This window comes from Pholcus phalangioides, unplaced genomic scaffold, assembly GCF_987345545.1.
Source record: "Pholcus phalangioides strain wild (caught in Gottingen) unplaced genomic scaffold, Ppha-v1.0 ptg000039l_1, whole genome shotgun sequence".
Lineage (NCBI taxonomy): Eukaryota > Metazoa > Arthropoda > Arachnida > Araneae > Pholcidae > Pholcus > Pholcus phalangioides.
Genome location: NW_028301625.1, coordinates 7757061 through 7775410, shown reverse-complemented (window position 1 = coordinate 7775410; position 18350 = coordinate 7757061). Strand labels below are relative to the sequence as shown.

General features: G+C 33.4%; 1 protein-coding gene across 2 annotated transcripts in view; it reads right to left on the bottom strand.

Annotated features, from left to right (window-relative positions):
• The window catches only part of LOC149065527 (uncharacterized), a 148179-nt gene that overhangs the window by 30087 nt on the left and 99742 nt on the right, over positions 1 to 18350 (bottom strand). For both annotated transcript variants that reach the window (XM_089253422.1, XM_089253421.1), the window contains 3 exons: positions 9535 to 9704; positions 3617 to 3659; positions 2930 to 3030 (listed from right to left, as the gene is read on the bottom strand). In XM_089253422.1, coding sequence (XP_089109548.1) covers positions 2930 to 3030; positions 3617 to 3659; positions 9535 to 9704 — 314 coding nt within the window. The remainder of the gene's footprint in view (positions 1 to 2929; positions 3031 to 3616; positions 3660 to 9534; positions 9705 to 18350) is intronic.

Sequence of the window (18350 nt, the reverse complement as noted above, 5' to 3'; positions counted from 1 at the left end):
AACTTCTCAGATCTTGAGATCTGAAGCCTATTACACTCAAAATTCTATATGTAAATATAGAATTATGAGTGTTGTCAAAATAACACTAAATGACATCTTTTATAAAACCATGTCATTTCTCTTTTCAGTTATTTTCATTTTGGTGTTTCATCTAGTATTGGCTGTTTCACTTATAAATATGTCTGATATATCCACTTCCATTTTTTTATATATGTTTCTTTTCCATTATATGGGTAATATGTACAGGGTCATATATACAGGGGAATGATGGGGCAAATGAATCAAGCACCATTCCCCTCCCTTTCAATAAAAAATTCATATTATTGGCATAGGTGGGAAGCTGTGGGAGTGATTCCTACTGGTTTCTTATTTATCATACCTCAGCTAGCAAACAATGAAATTTGTTGCCAAATGAGAAAAAATGTAAGCCAAATTGAAGTTGTTGTTCACCACCATCAGTAAAATAACACTCATTGTTTGGCAAATTTGATCATATATTAATTTGCCAACTAAACACTTTGTGGCGATTTGGCGTAATGGTGATCAACCACAGGAACACTGGTTGTAAGCCTCTTGCGGCTGTGGTGAAAATTTATGTTGGGAAATCTTTTACAATTCAAAGCAACTGTCATCTGGGTCACAACTAGAAACAAAAACATACTCTGTTGCTCTAGGGCAAGCATTCATTTTGACATTTCCCGTCTCTAATTTTGAATTAATGAAGTATTTGCCGCCTGGCAGTTGAGTGGTTAGGGAACTAGCAGTTAGAAACTAACTCTCACTGTGCAGGTCTGGGTTCAAATCCCAGTTCAGGTATGGATGTCTACTAACACTAACAAATTTCCTGGACGGATTATGCTAATCCCTTGGGAATACATCAGGATCACGTTATTTATTTATTTAAGTGAATATGACACCTTCCAAGCATCCAGCACCCAAGGCACTAGATCCACCTGCCCTCTCCTAGCTATGGCCCTGATCATGATACCACATGGCAGCACACCAACAGCTGTAAAATTAAGTAGGGATGCTGTGAACAAAAAGTTTTGATTATTTATGAGATCTGGAAGTTTCCAATAAAAAATGCAATGAAATTGTGATATTTCCATAATAAAAGAAGCTTTAGATGCCAAGAGAGAGCGCTTTTCGTTTCAAATTTGTTTTAAACTATGTTTTATTGCTCAAATGCATATTGAATAAGTTTTTTGCAATCTGAGTAATCAACTTTTATCAATTTTTATCGTGTGATGGGACTTTGTGCTAAACTAGCATTGAATATAACAAATCTGTGACCCTTTCTCTTACTCTAAGAATTGTTTCTGACTTCAATGACCTTTTTCCTTTATATGGTGAAAAGGTATTTAAGTTAGTGTGTACAAGGTTCTTCTGATTTTACAGCAGCAAAGAGAATGAAATGTTGAATGCAACAAACTTAGCAAATACAAAATGCTAATACAAAATTTTTAGTTTATTGATAATTGCATGCATTGTTGGCCAAAGTGCCTCAATATTGTTTACCACACGACAAGATTTCTGTTATTCAACCTATTTATCAAGGTGTAATTTGAAATGAAAAACAATTTTACTGTTGCTAAGATTACAGAAAATGTTGGAGAGCATAAATTCCCCCATTTAAAAATGATAACATAGATCTCTTTGACACCTCTCAAATAATTAGCAGAGATCGGGACTAAGTTTCCTAACAGAAGATTATGAAATGTTTTTGTAAAGCAAGAATAAAAAAAAAATTCACAGAGATGTCTATTCCATAACAGCAGAAGAATGTAGCAGCTAACACCACTCATGGATTCTAAGTGAAGGTTGGAGATGAAGTTAGAAGAAATTTGTGGTAAACTTGCAGATTCTGTATCAATGCATTGGATAATTTAATTTTTTTTTTCCGGAAACTTTAAAATAATCAAGACTGTATAGCCATGAAGTGGAATTTTCATTTGAGAATTATCACAAAAATGTAAGAACATTCAACGGCAAGCGATGTAGTGAGTACATTGGGGCCAGACTTCACATACCATTGAGCGCCATAGTGACTATGGCGGGCCAACTGCATATCTTAATTTTTTTATCCATTATATTATTTCACGATCTCTGGATGTTTGGTATCATTCGAAAGAGTAATAATGTGGCTTTTTGAAATCATAATTATTATATTATTTTCATTTATTATATTTTATTGCGAGTGATGAATGTTTGCTGCATTGGGGGCTCAGAGATATTGTTGTAAAGAGCATGTTTTAGCCCATTGAGCTAAAACAACTTGTATAATTGAGTTAGTTCTTCATTACAGCCACAAGGCTGAGCTATAAATCTGATTTTTGGCAGTGGTAAAAGAGAAAAAAAAAAATCAATTTTACAAAGAAAATAACATAAATTTTTAGGTAATACAAAGTGATAATATATAATATTACAGACATTATTTTATAAACATAAAAAATTTCAAATTAATTCAATGATTAGATTAAAAGTTGTAACTTTTTTACTAAACAGCTGCGAAAACCAGCGATTCCATTTAAATCTCCTCTGACTTACGAGATGGGATTCATGTAAATTTCCTCTGGACTTGAGGGGGTTAATAACATATCTGTATGTCGGAGGTAAAGGGTACTATGTCTATTTTCGTCAGTACTATATGGAATAACGTTATTAATGTGCTGTACTCTCATTACTATTTTCCCATTTCATTACACTACAGAGAGATATAGGACACAGAGTCCTATTTCAATAAATAACAGAGATATTTACTTTATAAAAACAAGCAAGCTATATATAAAGACACAAAAACATTTAAACTGCTCTCCTGTAAAATTTCCCTTTTGTGACATGGTGCTCTTTAACTTGGGCATACCACTATCGGCATATACCCACTGTCAATTGTAGAATATGTTTTGCTAAATTTGGGAGAGTAACATACCTATCATTATTTACATCAAATTGCCTGCATGAATCCCCTCTTGTGAAACTTTGCACAAGCTCACGCTGCCTATGTTGAAGCCGTTTTGTCAATGTCAGGAGCTATAAAAAATTAACATAGAAAATGTCTTTATTCACATTACATACATTTGGAGACAAATTTTTTTTTTAGTTTAAGATTCTACTGAGTTTTTTTAAAAAAAGTTAGAATTCTATGAATTTTAAAAGCATATTGTTTGTAATGTTACCTTAAAAAAACTATGTGAGAAGATATTTGATTTTTTAAATATGAAGTGAATAACATACAAAAAAATTTAAGTATGTGAACTTGGTATGTTGTGAAACACAGGTTAAATCAAATTTATTGGACTGCCAGATAATTATAAAAGAAAATGAACTGAAGTATGTGTGTACTATTGATTCAGCCACATTCACAATTAACACAAATTTCACCAAAAATACTGATGAATGTGTATAAGAACTGACTCACTATCACTATAAAAAGTATTTTTCATAAAGAAAAAAACGTCCTTCACCATTTTTTTTAAAATGATCAGACCAAACTGAAATCACAGAAAACATTGGAAGTAAAAAGAAAAAGTCATTGTATAAAAAAAAGTTTGCAAAAAAGAATTCATCAAATACATAAAAAAAGATGCATTGAATTATCCATATGAGCAAAAGTCACCTCTTTAAAATAACTTTTGATTTCTGCATTTTCTTTCTGCAATCTGAAAAAAAAAAAGAATAGACAAAAAAATTGTTATTATTACTTTTTTATTAATTAAGGCAAGATATGATGAGAAGATAGCATTATCAATTACAAAATAATTCAATTTAAATTGAAAATAATATACCACCATTGGAATTGATATCATCTTATATTTAAATCACAATGAATTGTCTCAAAATTATGACATGTATAGTTTCAAATGCTAAATTGTCAGAAATTTAGCTTTTACTCAAATTTTTTACCGGTTTAGCATAAGACCCACTAGAGTTCATGTCAAACCAGCCTGTATAGTACAGGTGTCTTCATGGCTCGCCGACCATTTTTAGAAAATGGTTGAAAACATCAAAAGACAATTAATTCTAAAAATAAGATTTCTTTCATTATATAATTCTAATTAATGAAAGAAATAATTTCGGAATTGATGATACAACTAACTCTAGAATTAATGATAGAAATAATTCTAGAATTAGTGAAAAAAAAACCTTATAAGTCAATGACGGAAATAATTTCATAATTTGTGATAGAAATTATTTCTTACTAATGAATGGATAATTGCATAATCATTGAAAAGAAATAATTTCAAGATACATTGAAAAGGAAATAACAGAATTATTGAAATAAATAATTAAAGAATCATTTAAAGTGATTTCAGATTAAAATTAATCAATTTAATTCATCAGAAACTTTTTCAGAATTGGTGAAAAAGTGATGTCAGAACTAATCAAAATTGATAATTAATAAAATATAATTCAGAATAAATAAAAGTCTTCAATTATTTTTGCCTCAATACAACTAACTCAATGGGCCCCTTCTATTAAGATGTTGCTGTAAATTACATGAGTAAGCCCTTGTAAATCTATAAAAACATGTATATATATTGAAAAATATCATTTTATATAAATATATGAAAAAAGAAAACAAATTATGTGAACTGGAAAGCCAAAAAATAAACAATGAAAATATAGAAGAATTCAAAAATGAGAAATTCAAAAAATGAAAAAAGTTATAAGCAATTTCTAGGGCTCTCATCAGGGGGAGAACACCCTGACATTGGTTTAACACAGAACGTTTCTGAGAGCATGTCCTGGCATTTACAGCCCAAAAGGATGCTTGATCCCCCGACATTCTGCTAAATTACTTATGAATTTAAAAATTAAAGCCAAAAACGAGTGTTTTTTTGTCAAAACATATGCATTAGCCAAGTTGCAGTCAAAGAATATATAAAAAATATAAAATAGAAAAATAGATGCAAAAGAAACACGTATATACCATGCGCTAGTCCTAACCGGCCCAGCTTGTGTTCAAATTTAACAGTTATAGTTATTGGTGTGAGGAGGAAGTAAGTCCAAGGTGTAAGGAGGAAACCCATTCCATATCAAGATTTTTTTGAGATTATTAAAAGCATTTTTAAAATTGTTGGCATTATTACAGATATTTGCAATGCCAGGACATGCTCTCAGAAATGTTCTGTGTTAAACCAATGTCAGGGTGTTCCCCCCCCGGCGAGAGCCCTAGAAATTGGTTATAACTTTTTTCATTTTTTGAATTTCTCATTTTTGAATTCTTCTATATTTTCATTGTTCATTTTTTGGCTTTCCAGAGTTCACATAATTTGTTTTCTTTTTTCATATATTTATATAAAATTATATTTTATAACATACAAAAATACTGACCAAAATTTCATGATAAGCTTCAGCGGTATTGGCTCAGCATGATTTCTCTATGAACCCCCTTTTTGAACCCCTTAGGAGTCAAATTAAGAAAAAATCCCTTCTTCATCTTATTCTAGCAAAGAAGATAAAGATGGATATACAATGTAGTTGAAGTAGATTCTCTCAACTATGGTTCGTAAGCGATTTATAACACAAAATATATGATGGACTATAGTTGAACTTCATAACACAACTATGGTCCAAAATTTAATTCTCAAAATATCTATATTTGAGCTACATAAGGAATAAAAGAAATGTTTAATATTAATGCTTGGTCTTTCTGCCGGCAATATCAGCAAAAAAAAAATTTTTTTTTGAATAGCTTGAATAGAGAAGCTATGATAATTAATCTAGAAAATTATGATAATTAATCTAGAAAATTGTGTTATTTTGGACCATAGTTGTGTTAAATTATGGTACTTTAATTTTATACAAAAAAATATTTTTAATTTTAAATTTTCTTGCAGGAGGGGGCATGTGCTTCCATGCCCTTCTCTTATTTCACCTTTGGTGAAAATCTGGGTTTAGAACCTGCAGTTGCACAGTGGTAATCGGCTAAATACAATTTTCTCCAAGGTTTTCCAACTTTGAGTTGGCTATCCCCCTTTGAAAAGAAGCTCTGTTGACACAACAATCACACAGACCTACAGCACAAATATATATATATATGCATTAAGTTTCAAATCCCCACATTAGCGATTTGGAGGATAGATATCACCACCTACTGAACACAAAACATGCAAAACGCTCAACACACTCTGTTAAGTTTATCAACACAATACTGCTCTAACATGGCTCCCATATTCCAGTGTGAAAATATGTGACAGTTAAAGGGTGATAGATCCGAGTTGCTGACCATCAGGGAGAGAAAAGAAAATCATTCCACCAGGAAATCGTTTCACAAGGATTTATATGAATAAGTGTCTCTTAGAATCGTTTCCTTTAAATTTAATCAGAAGATATCATCGAAAGAGCTAAGGTTTTCCGAAATGAAAAATCAACCAGAAGAAAATCTATAGACTGCACTATTAGTAAATATTTTAATATGCCTAACTTATTATTAATATATATTATTATTTATTATATGTCAAATTCTATATGTTAAATTCTCAATATTAATGGGGTTTTTTTGCAAGCTTTCTCTACTAGTAGAAAGAGTAAAATAATCTAGTTATAAACCGGTAAATTAAATTTTTTTTTTCAATGAACTTTTGGATTGAACATGTTTTTAGAAATGAATTATTGATTTGAGTGGATGATGGGGGGGGGGGGGGGGGGGGGAGTGAGAGCATACTTTAATTTTTTTTCAGAGACACAAAAAAAGATTCAGATTTTGTCAACAACGTGGGTCCCGAGACTCAGGTGAATTAGAGTACAGCCGCACCTCTGTACGGTAATTATTGTAATAGAAGGGTAAACTAAAAAATTATTCTCAACATACATTACACAAATGATCAAAATTACTTTAAGTTAAAAATTTGAAGTTAGAAAGACTCATATTCTTGATAAAAGTTGATAAATATCAATTCATGCTAGCAAGAAAATTTAAAATTTTTCAATCTATTTGTTAACATATAAATCTGACACATACACAGACTACATTTCATATGGGTACAATATTTTTAATACAAGATTTACAGATGACTGGATGTTGTGAAGATATTTGTTATTTGAGATGTTAATTTTTTTTTTTTTTTTTTTTTTTAAGGAAGGAAAAAACTCATCTCTGCCTCTACCGGGAGTCGAACCCGGGTCCCTCGATTGCCGGACGAGTGCTCTGAACACTAAGCTACAGAGGAGATAGAGATTTTCCTTCGCTAGAGCGTATATATGCCGAACGGAACCGTGCAATGGACGGTGAAACCGATCAGCTAATAGCTCATGGACGACGAGCCACCAGAGGGCTATATATATGACATGAATGTCGCTCTCCACTTTTTAATACAAGATTTACAGATGACTGGATGTTGTGAAGATATTTGTTATTTGAGATGTTAATTTTTTAAGGAAGGAAAAAACTCATCTCTGCCTCTACCGGGAGTCGAACCTGGGTCCCTCGATTGCCGGACGAGTGCTCTGACCACTAAGCTACAGAGGAGATAGAGATTTTCCTTCGCTAGAGCGTATATATGCCAAACGGAACCGTGCAATGGACGGTGAAACCGATCAGCTAATAGCTCATGGACGACGAGCTACCAGAGGGCTATATATATGACATGAATGTCGCTCTCCACTTTTTAATACAAGATTTACAGATGACTGGATGTTGTGAAGATATTTGTTATTTGAGATGTTAATTTTTTAAGGAAGGAAAAAACTCATCTCTGCCTCTACCGGGAGTCGAACCCGGGTCCCTCGATTGCCGGACGAGTGCTCTGGGACGAGTGTTCAGAGCACTCGTCCGGCAATCGAGGGACCCGGGTTCGACTCCCGGTAGAGGCAGAGATGAGTTTTTTCCTTCCTTAAAAAATTAACATCTCAAATAACAAATATCTTCACAACATCCAGTCATCTGTAAATCTTGTATTAAAAAGTGGAGAGCGACATTCATGTCATATATATAGCCCTCTGGTGGCTCGTCGTCCATGAGCTATTAGCTGATCGGTTTCACCGTCCATTGCACGGTTCCGTTCGGCATATATACGCTCTAGCGAAGGAAAATCTCTATCTCCTCTGTAGCTTAGTGGTCAGAGCACTCGTCCGGCAATCGAGGGACCCGGGTTCGACTCCCGGTAGAGGCAGAGATGAGTTTTTTCCTTCCTTAAAAAATTAACATCTCAAATAACAAATATCTTCACAACATCCAGTCATCTGTAAATCTTGTATTAAAAAGTGGAGAGCGACATTCATGTCATATATATAGCCCTCTGGTGGCTCGTCGTCCATGAGCTATTAGCTGATCGGTTTCACCGTCCATTGCACGGTTCCGTTCGGCATATATACGCTCTAGCGAAGGAAAATCTCTATCTCCTCTGTAGCTTAGTGGTCAGAGCACTCGTCCGGCAATCGAGGGACCCGGGTTCGACTCCCGGTAGAGGCAGAGATGAGTTTTTTCCTTCCTTAAAAAATTAACATCTCAAATAACAAATATCTTCACAACATCCAGTCATCTGTAAATCTTGTATTAAAAAGTGGAGAGCGACATTCATGTCATATATATAGCCCTCTGGTGGCTCGTCGTCCATGAGCTATTAGCTGATCGGTTTCACCGTCCATTGCACGGTTCCGTTCGGCATATATACGCTCTAGCGAAGGAAAATCTCTATCTCCTCTGTAGCTTAGTGGTCAGAGCACTCGTCCGGCAATCGAGGGACCCGGGTTCGACTCCCGGTAGAGGCAGAGATGAGTTTTTTCCTTCCTTAAAAAATTAACATCTCAAATAACAAATATCTTCACAACATCCAGTCATCTGTAAATCTTGTATTAAAAAGTGGAGAGCGACATTCATGTCATATATATAGCCCTCTGGTGGCTCGTCGTCCATGAGCTATTAGCTGATCGGTTTCACCGTCCATTGCACGGTTCCGTTCGGCATATATACGCTCTAGCGAAGGAAAATCTCTATCTCCTCTGTAGCTTAGTGGTCAGAGCACTCGTCCGGCAATCGAGGGACCCGGGTTCGACTCCCGGTAGAGGCAGAGATGAGTTTTTTCCTTCCTTAAAAAATTAACATCTCAAATAACAAATATCTTCACAACATCCAGTCATCTGTAAATCTTGTATTAAAAAGTGGAGAGCGACATTCATGTCATACAATATTTTTAAGTTCCAAACAAAGCAATTTAATCATTTGAATAGAAAAAATTTCTGGAATTTTAAGGAACACAGTTTACAACAGTATTCTTCAATCTCATCGACTCAAGACCAGTGAAAGTTTGTGAGAATTTCTTGTTGGTCTGGGAAAAATTTATTCAATTCATGTAGTCATTGCAATTTTGGTTTAATAAATGAAATTAAATGAAATATCATCTCTATATCTTTTTCTTACCCATCAGTAGGTCTGCGAATTATTCATCCCATTTCCAGTTATTTTCACTGGTCCACAGGTGTAAAAGTTTGAAGAATACAGGTTTACAATGTTCTTTATATTTTGGGGGTTTTTTTGCGAAAGTCATTTTATGAGTTTCACAAACATGAAAAAGTAAAAGTTTTAATTCCTACTGTTGCAATTCAAACTGGTGCTTGATATTTGAAGCTGCAAGATTATAACATGATTCCATTGCCAGAAGGTAATCAGCACAATTCACTTGGGAATATTTCACTGCTAAATTCAATGGTTTAAGGCCCCGTTCATTTTTTGCTTTTAAATCTGCATTCTGGAAAATCAATGCCTGTAATAAAATTTAAATACAGAAAATATATAATATAATTTAATAGTAAAAAAACACAATATATATATATATATTTTTAAAAACTTTGCATCTTGAATGCCTACTTGATGTGATACTGGACTAATACTCCACGCCAATCATTTCTTACAGATAAGTGTTCAAAAAACAGATTGATTTCTAAAAGTTTTGAAGACACCTAATGTACTACTGCAGAAATTTTATCACTGTGTGCTAATCGCTAATCGTCAGATGGTGAGGTGCATTCAGTAGGAATTACATCTTATTCTAGCAGGTGACAAATTCTATCACTTGAGGATCACATTAGTCTAAACACTAGTCAAACACTAGTCTAATCCCATAGAAAAGACACAGACAATAAATAACCCATTAATTTAACGTGTTCTTTGTTAGAGACAAGCTTGGCTCATAAATCACCTAAATGCCATCTGCCTTTCATAAAATTTTCTCGTTTTTTACTTGATTTTGTCCACCACAGAAAAATCACTGTTTAAATTTTCCGAATTGATGTTCAATCAGTTTCTTGTTGTAGAGAAACTCTCATACCACATTATGTTACCAATAAAAAGTTCACATGGCTAAATTTAATCATAGTAAGCTTTGGTGTTTTAATGTAAATGAATTAAGAAGAATTATATAGGGTGTCCTGTAAGTGCTAGCATGGCCTCTATCTCATCAACCGTCCATTGTAGAGGTATGATTCCAATTTAAAAAATGCTTGAAAGATGTTCAAAAATTACCCTGTTCCAGTTTTGGGAGTGAAAGTACAGTGCATAACAAAATAAAGAATCTAAATTTTTAAATGATTCCCCAGTTATAAAGCAATCCAATTAGAAAGCTGTTGCCCTGTCTCTCCTGATGCCAAAAAAACCCCAAGTTTTTAAGTGCAATATTCACAGATATTCAAATTCAAAAAACAAAGGAAAAAAATTTGGGAAAGAACAGCATTAAATACGGAAAAACCATTTTACCCACATATAATGCTGTTCTTTTCCAAATTTCCTCCACTTTTCGAATTTGAATGTCTTAGAATATCAGAATTAGAATATTCACTTATAAACATGGATTTTTTTTGTTGGACTCGGGAGAGACAGGGCAACAACCTTCTAATTGGAAGTTAGAGCACAGGGGGCTGTATAAAAATTTAGATTTTTTTATTTTGTTACACACTGTATTTTCACTCTTAAAATTGGTACAGGATAATTTTTGAACGCCTTTTGAGCCATTTTTTAAATTGGAATCATACCTCTATGATGGATGGTTGATGAGATAAAGGCCATGCTAGTACTTACAGGACACCCTGTATAATACATAGAAAAAATATTAATCTTATTAGTGTGATGTCACAACCAACAGTGCTAATTCCAAACAAACCTGGGCTGAGTGAGATTATAAAGGAAAACGCCTTAGGGGTCATTCAAGTATTACATCAGCATTGAGGGGGGGAGGGGTTTCGGATTTGCTGACTTTTGATGAAAGGGGGGGGGGGTTTGAAGGTTGCTTACATCATCAACCACCCCTTTATGAAGATATGAAATGTTCTAAGCTGCTGACAAAATTTTGCTGACAGGGGAGGGGGGTCAAAAATGGCTGAAAATCTGCTTACGTAACACTTGAATGGCTCCTTAGCACAAAGATGAGCCTCTGTTTAAATTATTTTTATTTAAAAAAGATTAAATAAGACTTGTGAGGTCTTGAAATAAAAACTTCAAACTTGTGAACATGCAGTGCTAAAAAATATAATAATAATAGTTTATCTCTAATTAGCTATGGGTGCTTTTTATTTCTCGCATGCTACCTGTTTATGTGCATTTGGCCTAATTGCTCTGAATATGCAGTAGAACCTCTCGATAATGAACACCCATGGGACCAAAAAATTTGTCCACTGACAGGGAGTACGATATACAATGGAACCTCATTTACACGACGTTTTTAGTTTCTATGCTATTGGTTCCTATGCATTTTAATCAGGGTTGGTAAAAAAAACGGTTTTTTTTGTTTAAACCGTTTTTTTTTTGTTTTAAATAGTATTAACATTAAAAACAATGAAATTTCTGAAAAATCATTCAAACTTCCAATAATTAACTAAAATAAAATGTTTATTAATGTAATTAACACTATTCCCATGCTAATTAATCAACAAATATTTATTACATTTTAACAAAAACCAACTTTTGCAATTCAATTATTTTTTGCTTAAGTCAATGGATTACTGTGTGTTTGAAAATTCTTTTAATGTTATTATTAATCATATAATATATAAAGGTTTTTAGGTTTTTCTCCAGTTACTTTCAGTATACTTAATTAGGTGAATATAATGTATTTAATGAAGCATAAATAATGCAGATTAATTAGCAATGATTTACGATATACAGGGTGATTATAACTAAGGTTCTGATTTCAAAACACTGTAAAAAAAGAACGATTGTCAGAATGACTTGAAAATTGTAATGAATATTCCTGAAAAAATTCAATTTTATTTGATAAAGGGGAAAAAATACTTAAAAATGTAAAATTCATGACATTATCCAACATGTGGGAAATTTGCTCGCAGAATGGAAACGATAGCCAGTCATGGCAGAATGATACCTTAATTATAGCATTTCACGATTTCATAATTCATGGAAACATCACAAAAACGAATAAATTGAACAAATAACTACAACTTACTTAAGAAATGTTAAATATGTTGTCCACCGTATGTTCTGGCTATGAGGTTGAAAGCGCAAAAATTCTTGTTCAACAAAAGAATCTGAGTATGCCATGGTCATAATGTGGATGTGCTTGCAGTTCAGCTTTATTAAACCAAATGTGCCCCCCCCCCCCGCGTTCATATTCCTGATGAACTTCTAACATATAGGGAATTTGCTGGAGATTGCAATTCACCAAAGTTTGCAATCTGACCACTGTTTATAACATTTTGAGGTACCCCCCCCCCCCCAGCCAGAAGTTGCAGGGTTAAGGTGCATCCTGTCAAAATGGGTCTTCAGCAGCTGCTTTGCTGGTATTGCAATGTGCATCTTGATAGAAGTTCTATCCACACACTGATGCTGTGGAAGTGCTGAAATGATGTGGTTGCACAAAATAGATTATACTGCTGGCCAAGTACAGCATCTACTTGCACATTTTGCACTTTTTTTCTTTTGCGAAAGAAACGTCCATTGCTCCAGGAGTATCCATGTAAATTTTCAAGTCATTCTGATCAGTACTTATTGTATAGTTTTGGAATCAAAACGTAAATTATAATCCCCCTGTATATAGCTGATTATTTTTCATAAATCTGTTACTACTATACAGTAGAATCTTGATTAACTGGGCTTAACAGTGTGTGTGTGAAAGTATAAAAAAAACAACTATTGAAAATATTAAGACTGGGAGATATACAGTAGGACATGTGCTACTTCTTATGGGAAAGAAAATAAAAATGTATGTGAGGTAGTGTAACTACTAGTACACTAGTCTTTGTCCTTTAAGGACAGCTGGTGTCTTTATTGGATTATAGGACCACCTGCCCCTAGCATGATGGTGTCACTACTGTAGTTGCTTCTTTGTGAAGGGAAAAAGAAACCCTGTGAGATAATACACCACTACATTTAGATGTATGATGCAATCCTTATTTATGAACCCTGATTTTAATTACTGCAAAAGTGATACATTGGTGGTATGCATAATCACCAATCGTCTCAACAAAGGAAGTTTGATTAAATTTCACTACATTTTTATAACTTTTACCGGCGATTATGTGTAATTCCCAAATAAAGTTAGAAAGTTAGATAAATATGAAAAATTTATAACCTTTGTATGCTATTATAAACTTTCATCATCATTTTGATCATTTTTGTCGCACCACTGTAATTTTTTGCACACGAGGGCTAATTAGACCCCGGGACCTACAATTTATTGCCAATTCTGAACAGCAGGCTTGTTTTTTATACTCATCGAGAGGTTGGTGCACTAACCCCTCTCGATGGGGGGTAGGTAATTTTTTCTTTGGTAGCAATTTTTTCTGCGATCATGCCACTGTTTTTGTTGTACCGTGTGTCAGGAAAATTTTCTGACAAGGACGAACCGGGTATCAAACTCGCGACACCTCTAAACATCCTTTGGTACTTTAGGTGAGTATCTTATCGACCTGGGCCACCGCGCCCCTATAAACTTTCATCTCATCACTAAACCAATTAATTATTTTAACCTGTATATGATACGTGCACCAAACACATTTTGTAATAAAACTTAAATTAAAATAAGTGCGAAGATATAAAAACATAACATTATCAGTCTTATAATGTCGCAATGTATCAACAAACAAAATCAGCACACACACACGCACATATTACCATTCAAATTCACCATCCTGGAGCATTCAGTTAATTAAGTAATCAATTGATGATTTATCATATTTACCTACACGAGCTTGGGACATAATCTTGTTGAATGTGATAAATTCACAATTTATGACCAAAAGTTAATAAATTGGAATTTTCCTGATTTTACTGTCTGCTAACGGGGAGTGAAATACATTAAAGAGCTATTCTATGGAACCAGGAATCAGAAAAGTATCCATTAATGGGAGGTGACAGTTAACGGGGAGCATCCATTAGGAAGGTTCTACTGTATATCTTCCACATATCTTTTATTAAATTTGAATTTTTATTTATTTTCAAATAACTTTCTATCATTAATTAATTAACTCTTTTTGATAAATTATTTTGTTCATTAAATCTGAAATTTGTTTTTGTAATTCGGAAATTATTATTTCCATTAACTTTGAAGTTTCATCAATTATGAAATTATTTCTTTTAAAAACTTAATTTTTTCATAAATTATTACTTTTAACAATTCTGAAATTACTCTTGACAATTCCTAAGTTATTCTCAATCATTCTGATTTCTATGAGTAGTTCTGCAATTATTGCTTCCAGTAATTCTGTGACCATTTTTTCATTAATTGTAAATTTCCATTTATCCTAAAATTATTTTTTTCAATCATTCTAAAATTATTTCTTTCAATCATTCTAAAATTATTTCTTTCAATCATTCTAAAATTATTTCTTTCAATCATTCTAAAATTATTTCTTCAATTTGATTCAATCATTGCTGCCATGATTGAATCCATGACTCAATGCAGGAATCAAAAGTATGGCTACCAGGCCAAATGCACGTGAACGGATAACATACGAAAAATAAAAAGCATCCATAGCTAATTAGAGATGAACTATCATTATATTTTTAACACTGCATATTCACAAGAGTTTGAAGTTTCCATTTAAGAAAGTTCGCAAATCTTAATCATATTTTTTTAATAAAAATAATTTAAACAGAGGCTCATCTACGTCCTATGGCACTTTCCTTTATAATCTTGCTCAGCTCATGTTTGTTCGGAATCAGCACTGCAGAGTGACATCACACTAATGCACCCTATATTTGTTATGGTATAAAATGTGAGTTTCATGCTTTGGAGAGCTAAATGGAAAATTTTTAATGTAAAACATATTAATGAAATACATAAAACTTTTATTTTGTGGATATACAGTACATTACACTTATACAGTACACTTATTAGAATCATGATTCATGTTATCATTTGTGTAGTGTTATTACTTTCACTAAGTATAACCTGATTTACATCATAACAGCGGAAAACATTCATTTCTAGTTATTGAGATATATTTTGGTTAATATTATATTTTTTTGTGAAAAGTTTTTTTATCACTCATTTTCAAACTAAGGTTCAACCAGCAGTATTTTATCCTTAGAAGTTATTGTTATCACCCTGCAACACAATTAATTTATTAAGTCAGAAGATATATCATCCTCTTCCCCCCCAATTCACAAACATTTCCACTCTGTTCACAATGTCCTTATCAGGCATAGTAGCTGCTATGATCTAAGTATGTGTGATGCTGCTTTTGCAACAGACTTCCTATAGTGAAGGCAAATGTAAGGTAAAAAAAAAAAGTCCATTCCCTCAGTATGTGGTCAGTTTGTTTCAGTTGACCAGATTCACAATTCTTTGACTGGCAGACTTTTTCAAGGGATCTATTGACAGCATGTGTGTATTTAAAAAAAATATAGTAATTTACATCAAACAAGTTATAGTTCTAGTCCAACTCCTTACGCAGGGATTACCGAAGGATTATCTGTCACGTTGGTGCGCCATTTCGTGTCTTTCTTCATTCGCGTGCTTTTTTATTTTTTAGGTCATACTCTCTGCAGTGTTTTCTTTATTTTTCTAGATTGCGCATTTACTTTACTATTCAGTTTGATTTTGTTACAGGATTTTTAGGACTGCACATGTCTGATTTGCAAGATAATTGGTTTTTTTTATTCCTCTCAATTTTTAAAATTTTCATTGTGTATTTTAGATCGACTTAAATTTTTTTTCTCGCTCTCATTTCATTTTCATTGTACTTTTGCTAGGTTTGTGACTGTTGTTCTTTGTCGATAATCAATTTTTTTGCTCGTATAGGAGGGAATATATATATATATATATATATATATCTGGTTCTTTGTTTCCCGCCATTTTCGTGTTTTCCCCGCTTTTTTGATATAAATTCTTGGGACTTTTGGACGTTAGTGTTAGCGAACAGTGTATACTTTTCCTGGGTACTCTCAGTAATTTTTTTTTCATTTGCGCCCTATTGTTTTAGTGTTAGTGAATAGAGATAGTTAGCAAATACTAATAAGTAAAAATTGTACTTTTTGTAGCTTAATACTATTTTTTGGGGGTGTGTGTGTTTTATTCTTTATATACATACTGTATTTTTTTTTCGTTTTCATGATTTAGTGTTGAGCATTTTATTTTACTTAATTTTCTTGTAAAATCTTTTACGTATATTTTGCATTGTAATGTATTTTACGTTATTTTAATTTCCTGTTAACGTTTCTCATTTTCCTATTTTTTAAGTATTATTTTGTTTTTTAGCAATAGTGTTACTATGCCTCGACCTCAACTAGTGTTGTTTCCAATCTAGGGGATAGTAGCTGATAATTTCAAGTGTAACGAGTGCTTGGATAGGGGAACATTGGAACTCAAGGTTGAAGCATTACGGGAAAGAGTTAGGGTTTTAGAGGGCCTGGTTATAATGGAGCCGCTTATCGTCGAGCCACCTGTTGATGAAGACGCAATCTCCATGAACAATGACAGTTTAGAGGGTGAATGGTGGTAGTGGATGAGGTAGAGAGGGATAGTGATAGGGGTTTAATCATAGGCGATTCTATGGTTAGGGAACTAGGGAACATAGTGTATAGGGATTTTTCGTGTTTTGAGTCAGGTAGGAGCGGTTACTCACAGAGACTCACTAATAACACCACAGAGTGTGCTAATTAATGCCAGGAGCTTCGGTAATAAACGATTTTTTAGACACTATGATAGCTGTGGAGGCCCTGGAGCTTATAGCCATTACAGAATCTTGGGTAAACGATGGGGATGAATCTTTCTTATACATCTCAGGCTACAATACTTCTTTGAGAAATAGATCTGATACTAAAGGGGGGTGGAGTCTTGATATATGTGAAATCATGTTTGAAGACTAGAGAGTGTAACGTGCAGAGAAGTGATATTGGTATACTATATGGGTTGAGCTTGAAAACAAAAGACGTCAGAAACTTATTGTTGGGGTTTGTTACAATCCACCGAATAGGGATCCAAAGTACATCGCCAAATTTTATGATGAAATTTCCCATATGTATAAGTGTAAGAGGGTTGTCATACTAGGGGATTTCAATTACCTGGATTTAACCATAATAGATATTGAATAACAGGTTTTCTCAATTTAAAAAGAGCTTTTGACTATGTGGATCTAAGGATACTAACAGAGAAATTGTCATCTGCTGGCATATGAGGTAATACATTAAACTGGTTTATTGTAAAACAAGCAGTTAAAATAGATAAAGAAATCAGTACATTCCTAGAAGTTTAAAATGATCCCCCAGGGATCTGTCCTTGGGCCGATTTTATTTCTTATTTACATAAATCACATATTCAAAATAAATATAAATGGTAAATTAATCTTGTTTGCAGACAACACAACCAGATGTGCCAACTTTTGAAATCTAGAAATCCGGAGATTCTCCCGAGGGGGGTACCCCCCTCCTCCCCGACACTCATAGACTCGATCAAAAAAAAAGTTCATAAAATTTTTTTTTTTAATAAATTAAGAAAAAGTTACATTCCCCCCCCTCCCCTCAAGGCAGGTTCTGCGTTGCCCCTGAGAAGAATATAATTCCATGCCAGTCTTTCCATGCAGAATAGAGAAATCACATCTACATACTGTTCATAAAGTATGTGTTTCCTTTCGTGGATGCTATCAGTGATTGATAATCTTGGGTATATGAATTCTTAAAAGCTTTATATTTAGCTGTATATAGCTTAAAGTTTTATATTTTCTTTCTGAAGATGTTTAATCGGCAGAAATGATTAAAAAAAATTCAAATTACAAAGCCGCGGACTAAAAAACGTGTTTACCGCGCGGCTGTTAATGGAATACAATAACGATTATACAGGAATTTTGGCAACCAAGGGCTTCCCCCTGATAAATGATTGCCGATAAATGCTATGAAAACGAAGTCGCGTCTTTGCCAGTTGCTTAAATGCGGTCACAGAGACTTTTTCTTACGGCTGCTCAAT